The sequence below is a fragment of the Sander lucioperca genome, chromosome 21, assembly GCF_008315115.2.
Source record: "Sander lucioperca isolate FBNREF2018 chromosome 21, SLUC_FBN_1.2, whole genome shotgun sequence".
NCBI classification, from domain to species: domain Eukaryota; kingdom Metazoa; phylum Chordata; class Actinopteri; order Perciformes; family Percidae; genus Sander; species Sander lucioperca.
Window position 1 is genome coordinate 24,352,971 of NC_050193.1, and position 13,615 is coordinate 24,366,585.

General features: G+C 41.0%; 1 protein-coding gene across 7 annotated transcripts in view; it reads right to left on the reverse strand.

Moving 5' to 3' along the window:
• Positions 1-13,615, reverse strand: part of kcnh6a (potassium voltage-gated channel, subfamily H (eag-related), member 6a) — a 28,446-nt gene that overhangs the window by 6,673 nt on the left and 8,158 nt on the right. For 4 of the 7 annotated variants that reach the window (XM_031318942.2, XM_031318943.2, XM_031318946.2 and 1 more), the window contains exons 6-10: positions 12,190-12,392; positions 4,274-4,699; positions 3,678-4,095; positions 2,210-2,409; positions 644-896 (exon numbers count right to left, since the gene is read on the reverse strand). In XM_031318942.2, the coding sequence (XP_031174802.1) occupies positions 644-896; positions 2,210-2,409; positions 3,678-4,095; positions 4,274-4,699; positions 12,190-12,392 (1,500 nt within the window). Of the gene's footprint in view, positions 1-643; positions 897-2,200; positions 2,410-3,677; positions 4,096-4,273; positions 4,700-12,189; positions 12,393-13,615 lie in introns of all 7 variants that reach the window. The other 3 variants (XM_031318941.2, XM_031318940.2, XM_031318944.2) reach the window with 1 other exon arrangement.

A 13,615-nucleotide genomic window follows, 5' to 3' on the forward strand; every position in this document is an offset into this window, starting at 1 on the left:
TAATCAATAGATGTTTTGCCAAGTGAGCAAGCCCCTACTAGTAATAGTGAAAATAGTTAGCTGAGATCATTTTGATGGATGAATCTGATCCAAAACAAATGAAAAACAAAGCACTAGTGTGTCACTGATCCTCAACAGCACTGCTGCTCAAAAACAAATTAATGATTCCCTCAAACACAGAAATGACCTATGCAGCCTGGATCTGAGTGCTGGGCCTATTGATGATCAATGCCACTGTAGAATGGAAGTGGGTCTGTGCCCAAACACCTCTGGCAACACAACACACAGTGTGTGTTTGAGTGCTGTGTGTTGTAAAGGGCAGTGCGAGTTGTGGCGGTGGCTTTGTGGGAAAGAAACGAGAAGGTGGATGAACAAACAGATACAAAAAGTGGCAAAAGACAAAAGAAATCCATTGTAATTTTGTTTAAATCTGTAGTCATTTAACAAAAATAAAATGATGATGATTTCATTTTAGAGTTTTGTTATTTGTAATCGACTTTGGTCATTATTATTGACGTTTTATCAGTGAAATGATTTATTGACTATTTAAATGAGAGACTGATAATGAAAATAATGGCAGATTTCCAACCTTACTGGAAAAAAGACAAAGTAAGCAGAAACTCCACTGTGCCTTGCAGTTTACCTAGTATGGCCACAACCACATCGTCCCTGAGAATCTCTATAGAACCTCTAGAAATGAAGTAGAGGGCGGTGAGAATGTCCCCACTGTGGACCACAGTGTCACCCGGCGGAGCGTGGGTTGTCTTGAATCGCATGGCCAGAGCCCGCAGGCAGCCTTTGTTGGCACCTCGAAAAGCCCTGCAGTTCTGCAGCAAGCTGCGGTTCAAATGGAGGCAGATGTCAGCCTGCAGACACTCAGGGAAACCCTTTAAAACCTGCAGGGCAACAGAGAGCATTGGGTGAATCGAATGCAAATAATTTCCCATGATTTTGTCTTTTCCCCCTGTATCTCTTTGTCCTGTATCTTTAAAACCATGTAATCTAAGAATAGAAAATTAATCTGAAAGACGCATAAAAAAGAAATTGTGGGGTGAGAATGAGAGCAGATTGTGTCAAGATTGATTCAGGCGGGGAACAAAGGACAGTGGCTCCAAGTGATGATCTATTCTCACATTGAATTGGCAGGCGCTAATGCTGCTCTCTCCGGCTGTGTCATGCTCCAGTGCTGTTAGCAGCCCGAGCAGCGATATGACGCACATCATCACTAAAAAGCAACCTCCTAATGTTTTAGCCTCAGTGGAAACACTCATGTGTGTTTAAATTAGCAGAGAACACCCAAATCTGAACTGGTGACCTTTTGATCAGCAGTCAAATGCTCTACCACTGAGCTATACACTCACCTGAGATCAGTGCAAGCGATGTGTTATTCTATCAACACAGTAGCATGTATGAATCCCAAAACCAGTTTCAAGTAACGGGGAAAAAGTTGACTGCATTAAAGGGAAGATGGAAAAGATATTTAGAATAACTATTTCTCATTCTGAAATCAAACTCAGAACTTAGAAAACCTGGATTTGTGTTAATTTGATAAGGTTACATGAAAGCTCAATGTGGGAAAACTGGGTCATTGCAGCAGCAAAAAACAAGGTGATCAACCCATATAGGTCTAACACAGAATATCAGAGGTAATGCTACAAACAACAATGGGAAATATGAAAATACAACCCGAGGAAAGCAAGTGTGCTAACACATCCTGGTATATGATTTATTTTTACCATCCACTTCAGAGCTTTCAATGAGATATTTTAAAGAAAGCACAACGCATGCATATATAGTCCTACAGTATCAATGTTGGTAATGAATGCAGAAATACGTAGATATTTGCACTTTACGTGCCTAAAGGTTTGATTGAGATCATAAATACAGAATGTTGTGTAGAAATTAAACATGCATTGTCAGATGTTATCAATATGTGTTCTAGCTGAGTGGCCATTACAGACGTTGTGGTTTGGGATTATGTACAGTAGACAAAAAGACTAGATGATTTAGGGGGCTCCCAGATTTGAAGTGGGGACCACTTGATCTGCAGTCATATGCTCTACCACTTAGCTATACCCTCAATTATACAGTTATCTAAACTTTCTAAATATCCACTTTCCAACAAAAGCCTTTCTAAATCAATACGGAGCCCTTGACTCTTGTGAACTGGTGCAGGGATGTGTGTGGATGAATGTCTTACATGACTTACAGCGTTCATGTCAATGCCATTGGTGTAGGACCAGGCATGTTGGAAGTACTCCTCCAGCCTTTGTCTCAGGCCTCCTGGGATCTGATGGAAACGGATGAACTCTTTGACCCGCAGCATCTGGGTGTGGTAACGTGCTGTGCCTGAGTACAATCTCTGAATGATGGCCGACACGTTACCAAAGATACTGGCATACATCAGAGCTGCATGGGACAGACGTGAAACAGAAATACTATATGTTGGAGAAATTGATGATACCAAGATTGGATGAATGTACAATTTTACAGCATGCAATTGTGGTAATTAAAACAAATGAATGTATTTGAAACCTTTTGCAACATGCTGATATTACTTTTGTAAAAACAAATTTTTTTTACAAAATAGATCATTTAAACACAATATTGAAGAATGAAATTCAGGTCATTATTTTGTCACCAAATACCAAGACTGTCTTTCAGACACAATCTAACTGATAAATCAATCTGCCAATATTTAAGAGCGGTATGTGTGTATCATTGAAAAGTTATCATCATCAAGGCACCCTGGTAGCTCAACTGGTAGTGCATGTGCCCCCATGTATAGTAGTAAGACTGAGTATAACATAAATCTGACGCCATAGCTGAGCTCTTAGCAGCAGCCTGGGTTCAATTCAGACTCGCAGCCCTTTGCTGCATGTCACCCCTCCCCCTTCTCCTCTCTCCCCCCTTTTCTGTTTGCATTTTCTTTTCTGTTTGCATCTTCGCATCACATGGAGTTCAACTTTGATAAACTTTGACCAGAGAAGTCGCAGCCTCAACCAATTGCAAAGAAGTGTTTGTGGTTGACCCCACTTGGCTGTCAATGGCTTTAGTTTTCTCAGTGAGCCAAGATAGAGGAAACATTGATTGTGGCTGTGTCTCACCAGCCGGTATTGTATGATATTGGCTACACTACACTGCACTACTACAGCCTGTTTTTCTACTCCTCTTCCCCAACAACAGCAGAATCTTTATCTGCTCTTCATTATACATTTCCCTGTCGCAAAACCAACAACTACAACAGCACGAAATTGCCTCAGCAGGCAACGGTCAGTCACCTGCATTCACGCAAGTGTGATCGGCATTAATGCCTGATTTTAAGATATAATCTACAACACCAGAGGTTAATGTGTGATCCCATACATGCAATGGGTTACATTTGTCTTTAAGAGGTGTGATCCCCTAAATAATTACATTATTTCGTTATTTCAATGGAAAGTTTTAGTGTCAATTTTTTTTCCACCATAACAAACATATACATCTAGGGGAAAACACAGAATGTTTATTTTCTGTAGCATGAAAATGTTAAAAATATGAAGACTAAATATTGCTAACATTCAGATGGTCCAATCAGATCACAAAAAGGTTTTTACACCGATTCTGCTTCAAAATTGGAGGTATTTTATTTGTTCTAGATGTTGCTCTGAGTTCAGACTCACTGCCACTCTACTCACAGCCAATGAGCATGACACAGATGGAGAAGATCTTCTCTGGGTTGGTGTTGGGTGAGACGTTCCCAAAACCCACACTGGTCAGGCTGCTGAAGGTGAAGTACAGGGCTGTAACATACTTGTCCTTGATTGAGGGCCCCGAGGCTATATCACTGTCATTGTACTGTTTACCAATCTGGTCAGCCAGGTTGTCCAGCCAGCCGATCTTCATGCCTCCGATGCGGGCAGAACCTGTGCGCTCCACGTTGCCGATTGCATACCAGATACAGGCCAGCCAATGAGCGATGAGGGCAAAGGTGCACATGAGAAGGAAAAGGACAGCAGCTCCATATTCTGAGTAGCGGTCCAACTTCCTTGCCACTCGTACTAACCTCAGCAGTCTGGCTGTTTTCAGTAATCCAATAAGAGTGGTTGTCTGAGGCTGGTGGAGAGAGAGTAGACTTAATGTTAGCGACATTGGACACTTAATCTCCCACACCCCACTTATAACATCTTATAGTCTCTAAAACACGAAACAAAGTCTGCACTTTTTTTTCCAGTTTGCAATTATGTTGATGTTGTGATGCCTCTGACATCCACTGTGTCCCCTTCTTTCTCACCTCCTCAGACCCGGAACGGAATATGAGCAGATCGAAGGGGATGGCAGCCACGATGTCGATGAGGAACCAGCCCTTGAAGTAGTGCTGCGCAATGCGTCCCGGCTGGCTGACCACCTCGTCGTTGTGGTTGACGTAGGTGGTCCTGAAGTTGATGAGGATGTCCACGATGAACATGACATCCACCACCAGGTCCACCACGTTGAGCGGGTTGCAGGTGTAGCCGCAGGTTCTCCTCCGCTCTTCCTCCACCTCGTTAAGAAGGAAGGCAGCCGAGTACGGTGTGAAGATGGCGGTGTAGATGACCAGCAGCAGGATGATCCAGTCCCATACAGCTTTGAAGGGGCTATAGTGAAGGATGGTCCATTTGTGGATGCGTGGGGCTTGGAGCTTGTACTCTGGCAGCACATCAGCACCGAGAGACAGCACCTGAGGAGAGAGGAAAAGGTGAGGGTGTTCTTAATAATGGAGGTAGGACAGTATGATCCATGACTTGTGGGATAGAGTGTACTTTATAGGGACTGAGCTGAAAACAAGTTACTTTATGAAAGATAAACTCAATCAGGAATAGGAATTTTGGAAGGAAAAACACTATAATGAGGAAAAGCAGGATACTAATATTATCCAAAAGCATAAAAGTGACTTTGCAACAAAAAGTTGAGATTTGTATTCACTGGCCTGTAGATGAATACCTTTTATTTATCATTGTCATTATCATTAACTAAATATAGCAGTTATGACCAGGTTGAACTTTTTTAGGAATTCAAATCTTTTAGGAGGTTTTATTCTTCATATGAGGTTTAATATTTATGCACTGCACAGTAATTCAAACCCATTTAGGTTTTTCGGACATTAAAACAGTATGTTGTTTCTATTTTAATAATGAATCTCCTTCACAAAACAGCTAACACTCATATGTTAAATGCAGCAAAAAATTAATAAATCCAGAAACAACAACCTTTAGCGAGGCAAAAAACATCAATACACAAATCCCCATCCAGTGTTACCACCACTCCCTGGGTGATTTGTCTAATTGCATTAACAGGCAGAATAACAACAGTGAACGACTTAGTAAAGCAATGAGTATTACTATCCCACTCCTAGTGTCGACCACAGCAGCAGAGAGGGAGGCCATCTCTTTTCCTGCATCACTTTCTTGCAGAAAAACCACAGACTACTATAAAATCACAAACCCAGCTCTAACAAAGTCACTGTATAGCTCTATCCGCTCTCCAAAGGCACTTTACTACTGTAAGTCAAATCCCTAACTGCTGTTTTTAAAGAGCCTCACCTGCCTCGGTTGCACCACGTGACCCATTCTACCAGTCAAACGGTGGACCAAAATAATTGGGAGCCATGCAGAGGGCTGGTTTTAGTTAAGCTAGTTCTGCAAGGTCAGGACTCTACTGTATGTGGTGGGTTTAACAGTCATTGGTGGTGTGAAAAAGCCCTCCTCTATAACTGAATATTTCTGATGCCCCACTGCTGACACATATATATACACTAACTAACTAGCCCATGTTAAAGTGTGATGCCATGTTAGTGCATTGTTGTCCTTCCATCTCCTCACAAACCCTCCAGTGGTCAGACCCTCATTTGCACTTTAGTTTGCATAATCATGGTCATAGTCACCATGACAAAAGAAGCTAGACTTGTACGACAAGTAGTTGCAGTGCCGAAAACTCAACTGACACAGGAACCAGAAGTGAAATCTAACATGGTATTGTCTATTTAGACTCTATTTCTTCGGGGAGAAAAAACTGCTGTTTAATTCCACTTTTCCAGTTTAGATGTAAACAGTGATCGGACATAGTCAAAGTAAATTGCCTCTTAAGGACAAAGTACTAAGTTACTAAATGTGTTCATGGCCATATTTGGTAAACAAGAAAGGAGGGAAAATTTAGATCTTCACTAGGAATAACCAAGTTGGCCTTTAATGACAGATGGATGTTGGCTCTGCTCTTGTTCCAAAAATCTTTTTTTATGACCAATAAACATCGTCCAGTATTTGGAAATGGTGGGAAACCACACAGGATTCACTGAACACAACCTACAACAACCTCTGGCCCTCCTTTGCATGTCAACGACTGACCACAGGGGTTAAACAGATGTGAAAAGACAACACAGTAATGAGAACTGTAAACACATGAGCAAAAGTTCACTCATCCAAGAAATGTTAAGGTATTGATGCTGTGCACAGCTCTGTTTCATAATGACAACCAGAGAACTGACACCACCAGTTTGCACGCAACAGCTCTGTGTTGCTACTCTGACTTTATAATTAACATAGCAAGAGTTCACTGTCCACATTTCTACATATATTAGATTGAGAAGGAAGTTGAGGTGTGAAGTACAAGGGAAGCTGAACATAGACTGAACAGGATATATATATATATATATATCATGAATGCCAGTGTGAAATATATGAAATTAGTTTCAAAGTACTGCTTGAATACTAAATATTCATCATTAAAAACACAGACATGATTGCCATTGCTAATCGGCTATGAAGATAAAAAGAATCCACTTTTATCCTTACTTTTGAATAAAGTCACAATGCAAAGTGCAAAATATTTCATATGCAACTCATTTCAGTTAATGTTTTCTTCTTGCAAACTTCAGTAAATGTAAAATTAAACTTTTTAGCCAGTGCATCCTACTCATCCTGTCTTATATCACTCTAAACATAAACAGAATACATATTTTTGTACCCTAAACCTCTTCAGTAAACCTAAAACATGTGCAATTCTAAAGAAATGTTATAAAAGAAAAATAAGCTGCTAGATTCTGTGCACAAAATCTGTGAAAAACTGTTCAAATAGACAGAAGGTCTTCCTTGTCATAGCAAGGTGACATGGCATCAGCTTAACCTGGATGGTGTTGCTTACCTGTGGAGCTACAGAAGGATGGAAGGGAGAAGTGAAGGATAAAGACAGAAAGAGAGAGAAAGAGGAGGGAAGGATACAACAAACAAACAGTCAGGTCAGTGGAGCAGACAAAAGGAAAGGGAGAGTTTGAGGAGGACACCAGGGAGCTTGAGAGACCCAGTAAGGTTGAGGTACTCACAGGCTGCAGTGTATGCTTGAAGCTCATGCTGAAGCGCACCACAGGGTAAACAGCAGGAGAAAACTAAAGAGACTGCAAGAGAGTGAGAGAGAGGGAGGAAACCCCTATCCATCCATCTGTATCTCCCTCCCTCCTGCTCTCTCCTCCCTCCCTGTAGCCCAGCCCTCACCATGGGATCCTCCTTCAAACTTAAAAAATGGATCCAGTGGCTCTATGAATGACGGCATCCGCCTCTTCCACTGGTGCTCAACAAGCAATAACTGCTGAAAGCCAAAGTAGCTTTCCTTTAGCATTCTACTGTACAGTTTATTTTTCCCTGTTGACATAGGCAGTCTGATTAATGGTTAGCTACTTGAAAAAGGTTTTTTTGAATTTATTTTGTGCATTTATATTTTTTTGCATTCTTCTCTAAGTCACCAAATTATTGTCTTAATGTTGATAGACAAGTGTATTAAAATTATGTTATGCTGTCATCATATATCATATAAACCTGTTAACGTACACTTCAACTGTGCGCATGTGCACACACACACACACACACACACACACACACACACACACACATACACACACAATTTGAAAAATCATGGTGGCACCTTAAAATAAAAAATAGTTATAGTAAATTTAAACTGAATTTTTCTACAGCCTCCTGTTGTAAGCTGATTCAACGCCAGGGGGCACCACGTAAACACACTTCTGCTTTCCCAAAACGCACTCATACAGACACACATGCACACACACTAGTTACATTGTGCTGGGCCTTTTCTACTGTTAGCAGTCTTTTACAAGCTACAGTTCAGTCAATCACACTGTGTGCTTCATGTTATGCAGACAAATCAATATGAACAAAGATCAATGCCAACCTTCATTTCCCTTTTTGTAAGGTGTCAATCGAAATCCAATTATAAAGGCGGAATAATGAACAATTTTATTGTATAATGGCACATAACAAAAGGCAACAGCTTCTCATAGCTTTAATTAAATGTAAACAACATGATCATTCTTTATAAAACTTACCACATAAAACTAACTTGCCACATGACAGCAGCCACGATTTCTGTGACCTAAAACCTGAATTTCAGGACTTTACATTTGTCTATGATCACGCACGATACCACGGAGAGTCAAGCTGTTTTAACAGGGCAAAAACTGCAGTATGATTTTGAGGGCAGTTAAAGGTTTGAGGGATCAGAGTGCATGCCTGCTGCCCTCCACTTCCATTAGCTCCAGAGGCCAAGGTCACTGACATCAGCGTCAAGCCACCGATTGCCGCTCAATAGCCTCACAGCCGTCACTCTTTTTACTCGCTTTCATAACTACATCTCACCAGAACCTCTCCCCACTCTCACAGACAGCTTCACTGAGAGTCTGTGAATCCCCCCGCACACACACACACACACACACACACAATCGCCACATACATCCTCACACACTCAACAGTGAGGACAGTACTCTCTCCTGCCTAGTTACCATCTATACTGACATTACATAACAAATGCTTGTTTTGCTACACTTCATACTAAATAACTAAAATTATATGGATTTAGTCTACAGTATAGTCGGTTAATGAAAGGTTACTGTTTTTGTATGCGTTTCCAAGGAAATGTTTATATTTCTGGTTTGTTTGAAATGAGAAGAACTTGATCTGTGCAAATGGACAGAGACAACCAACATGGCTGATGGGACAAATAAAACTACAAAAGCTCCCACAAAAAGCCCCCCTTAAAAATGTGTTTCACTATGGTTAATTCACCTGAGCTTCACTATGCAAAGTTTGACATTAGAAGGCTGTTTTCATATACATCTGCTGAAGGGAGACCTTAAATATCAGTTAAAGACATGTACGTACAAGCAGGATTTTATAACATCATTCCATCAACTAGTTTGGAAGCCAATCGTGGTTCAATATGCCACTTCCAAAAGTGTGATGTAAAAGCTTGAAGACTCCAGTCCAGTATAGTAGAATACATCATGTAGTAGTTACGTTTGTTAAATGAAAAATAATTGCATCTTCATAGATTCTGGATATTTTTTTAAATGAGGGAGAAGGAGCAGATGCAATTTTAAGAATATTTACCAAGGGCAACAGACACCAATTATTATTCAAAGCAGAATATTTCTTTTATGTCTGGAGAAGAGCTTTAACATTCCTCCACTAAAAAACGTCAGTATATATAGTATAGGACAGCTAAAATACCAAAGCTGTAAAAGGATTTACACAGAATCCATCCAAAATACATCACGCTAAACACATACAAAAACTCTGAAAGTATAGTATTGGATTTTCCATCAAACCAGATACCATATCTGCAAAAGTGTTTCTAGTGTCTAGTACAAAGAAATAATATTACAAAATGTGAGATTCATAAATTGCCACAATATGTTATAAAATAGCTGCTGAAACAAGTTAATTTGCCCTGGAAACAAGGGAAAATATATCATCCCTTATTTTTACTACAAAGCAAGATTTAGGGAGGACATAGTGACAAAATTGTTGTTATGAAGATAGCCTGAGGAAGGTCGTGTGTGGTCTGTCAACAGGAGACATACCAGAGACAAATAGCCGTAATAACAGCATTCTACCTTCCAACAGAAACATAACAAAGGGTAAGTCAAACCCAACTGACACTCCACTCAACTGCCATGCTAACACAGAGGAAACACTCTTTATCCAAACTTGTACATGACGTCAGCAGAGTCGAGATAACAAGTTAAGTCTTCTGCCAGGCATTTTAGGTGGCCTTCTCTTTGTCCTGTCAGTTTTTCCAGAGCCACAGAAGCCACGTTGCTTCCGCATTGTGCAGCCGGCTGTCGATACCACTCTCCCCCCTGGTGTGAAGAAGTGAGATCTCACCATCACCAAGGTGTTTTTTCAGAACTTCATTAAAATACACATAGTGATGGTGGCAATTATTTCTGAAAAATAACTTATACTAATTGATTAAAAAAAAAAATACAGAAATGGTTTTGGTGGCTTGTGCACATATATTATATACCAAACTTTGGGGAAGATTGCGTGGCCTACACTTTGATTTATCTTGAACCAAGAAATCCTTGGTTGCGCTACACCACAGAGTTCATGGGATACTTTAGCAGGTTTACCCAGGCTGGTTTGGAAAGAGAGTCAACTGACCGCTGTGGAAGCCTCTCAGATAAACTGAATTAATGTGATGCATTGTCGGAGCCTCACGCTGCCCGACTGCAGGATCAATGCTGCACCAAACAGGCCAGTCCATGAGGTTTTGGATGTGTGTGCTTGCGTGTGTGCGTGCATCTGTGTGTGTGCATAGCTGAAGTGTATGTAAACAGGTTTATATGATCCCAGACTTTCAATCAATGTTGAAGAACATTGTCATCCAGGACAGCCCCTCCACACTCAAAGCCTTCAGCCTTTCTGGACAGGTCTCAACAATCCCTGGGGCTTTGCCCCTGTGGAGTTGTTCGACTACCTCAGTGACTTCCACCAGGGACACTGATGACGATTCCCCATCAGCCTCCAGCTCTGCCTCTACCATAAAGGGCATGTTAGTTGGATTCAGGAGTTCCTAAAAAAATGCTCCTTCCACCGCCCAATTACCTCCTCAGTTGAGGTCAACAGTGTTGCATCCTTACTGAATACAGCTTGGATTCCCCGTTTCCCCCTTCTGAGGTGGCGGATGGTTTTCCAGAAGCACCTTGGTGCCGACTGAAACTCCTTCTCCATGGCTACTACAAAATTCTCCCACACCCGCTGCTTTGCCTCTTTCACGGCAAAGGCTGCAGCCATTCAGGACCTTGCAACCGCCTCCGGAGTCATCTGGGATAACATATCCTGGAAGGACTCCTTCAGTCGGACGGCTTCCCTGACCACCGGTGTCCACCACGGTGTTCGAGGGTTACAGCCCCTTGAGGCACATAAGACCTTGAGACCACAGCTCCCTGCCGCCGCTTCAGCAATGGAACTTTGAACATTCCCCACTCTGGTTCCATGCCCCCAACCTCCACAGGGATGCGAGAAAAGCTCCGCCGGAGGTGTGAGTTGAAGATCTCTCGGACAGGGGCCTCCACTAACCGTTTGGGCTTACCAGGTCTGTCAGATAGGGACCCTTCTTCACAATTCATTTAAATTTTTAAATAACCCTACTTGTCTTTGAGTATTTTTCCATGGTGGTTCTTCCTCTACTGCTGTGTGTGAGGTAACATTGTGCCAAAATGTGCACAGACACACCGTGGTGGGATGACAGATGGCTGATGAGAGTGTTGTGTTGCTGGTGCCATAGATGCCACACCTCAGGTGAGATTATTCTTTCACACTTTCACCCTGCGACTGCAGATGTCTTTTAGCATCTACAGTGAGCCAGAGGCAATGAACATTTATAGACATCTTTGTCTGAAGTATCTATGTGCAGAGATGTGACAGTGTGACAAGATCAACTACAATAATGGCCAACAAGCTAAGCTTATCAAACAGGATGACAGGAGAGGTAACATGATGTGATAGAAATTATTTCTTTTCCCAATGAGTAGTGTGACAATGTTACGAGAGGTCTTTTGAGTAGATAGTTGATAGAGATCATTTTGCAATTGATACAAGAGAAATGATCTGCCTTATTCTGTGTTATCATGATATGGAAAATGTTCTAGAAAACTCCTGAAATAAAGGAAACTGCATGGAGAACAAGTGGACTGATCTAACCTCATGGTCAGAATTTGTTCTTGTTTTAAGAAAAATAAGTCACGTTGTATGTGCAACCAACCATAAGGAATGCCAAATTCAGGAGTAGCTTTGACAACAGAATGATTATGCAAACAGAGAAAGACAGATGGGACTTGTCTCTTTTTTTTCCACTGAGATGTTAAAGGGTTAGTCTTACCTGAGTCACGTGAGTGACCTTTTCGGTGACATTCTGAGTTCGGTCTTTAATCTTGCTGGGTGCAATGATTTCAATCTCGGTGGGCGAGGGAGGTCTCATTCGGTCAGTGCCGAAGGTCAGAGTAACCTGAGGGATGCCGCTGATGGTCCGATGTCTCATCAGGTCCGAGTCTGACGTGGAGTTCAGAGTGCTGGGCTTCCGATCTGCAGCAGAGAGAAAAATAGAAAACTAATATCTGAAAATGTATTTGAATAATAATATTATTTTTTTTACATTTGCTATGATGTATTTCTAAATCTAAAGTGTCCAGGTTTGAAGGTCAAATCATGACCAAATGTTAAAACAAATATATTTAAATGTTTTTAGAAACAAAATGTTTTTGTTCATCCAATATTTCTTGCCCTCCACAGGAGAATCAGGACAGACTGCATTTCCCCTCAGCCACAAAGACACAGATGGACGTACAAATGTGGTGCAAATGAAAGACATGTGACAGACAAAGTGGGAGTCCAGAGTATGATTGGAACCTGAACAAAAAGTACAGTTCCCTCACAAAATACTTTCCCTAAGAGAAGACGAGGACTTATTTGCAGCAATGTGCAATTTTACCACAAATGGACCACAAATCCACACAGATTGACATAGGGATTGATTAGTGTGTCTCTGCTGGAACAACCATCAAACAGCTGCACGTACTCAGTGCGATGTTGTCCGTGTTAAGGATGTTAGAGATCTGTAATCTTTGATGTCTCTCTATTTCTGTTTTTTTCTTGTCTGACAGAAAAGTACATATTCTTTAGTGAATCGTGGTGAGAAATGTCAAGAGCAGCTTGTAGTTTTTGCTGCCTGTACATCATTTTTTTCATATCAGATTTTTTATTTGACCAATTTTCAGCATTGAAACAAACATTATACCCTGGCAATGGTAAATGTCCTTTCTGATTGGCTGTCAGGTGTGTGTTAAGATCATATTACAGGACAACTTGTGGTGCTGTCAGACTTATTATCATTGCATTACTCTCTTCCTGTTGTCTCTCTATGTGTCTAATAAAGGCAAAAAAAGCCCAAAAATCAAATATAATATGACAACTCAAACATAGTTTCATTCAACATTTAAGCCACCGTTCTGTGCAAGCACTATTTTTGAAAACACCCTGTTTTCCTTTGCCCTAAGTCGATAAGTGGCATAGAAGGTGGAATAATAATTATATTGTATCAGAGGTGTCCTTATATACAATATAATGGACTTGGTGTAAGAAACACCTTTTCTGCCTACATCGTTCAATACTGACAAAATAAAATGTTCTGTTAATTAATTAATCCAAAAGTAATATATTTCCCACATACCTTTTAGCTTGCCGACTTCAAACATGTTGCTACTTGTTTACAGCATAGACAAGACCGGCAATAATTCAGTATTATCAAT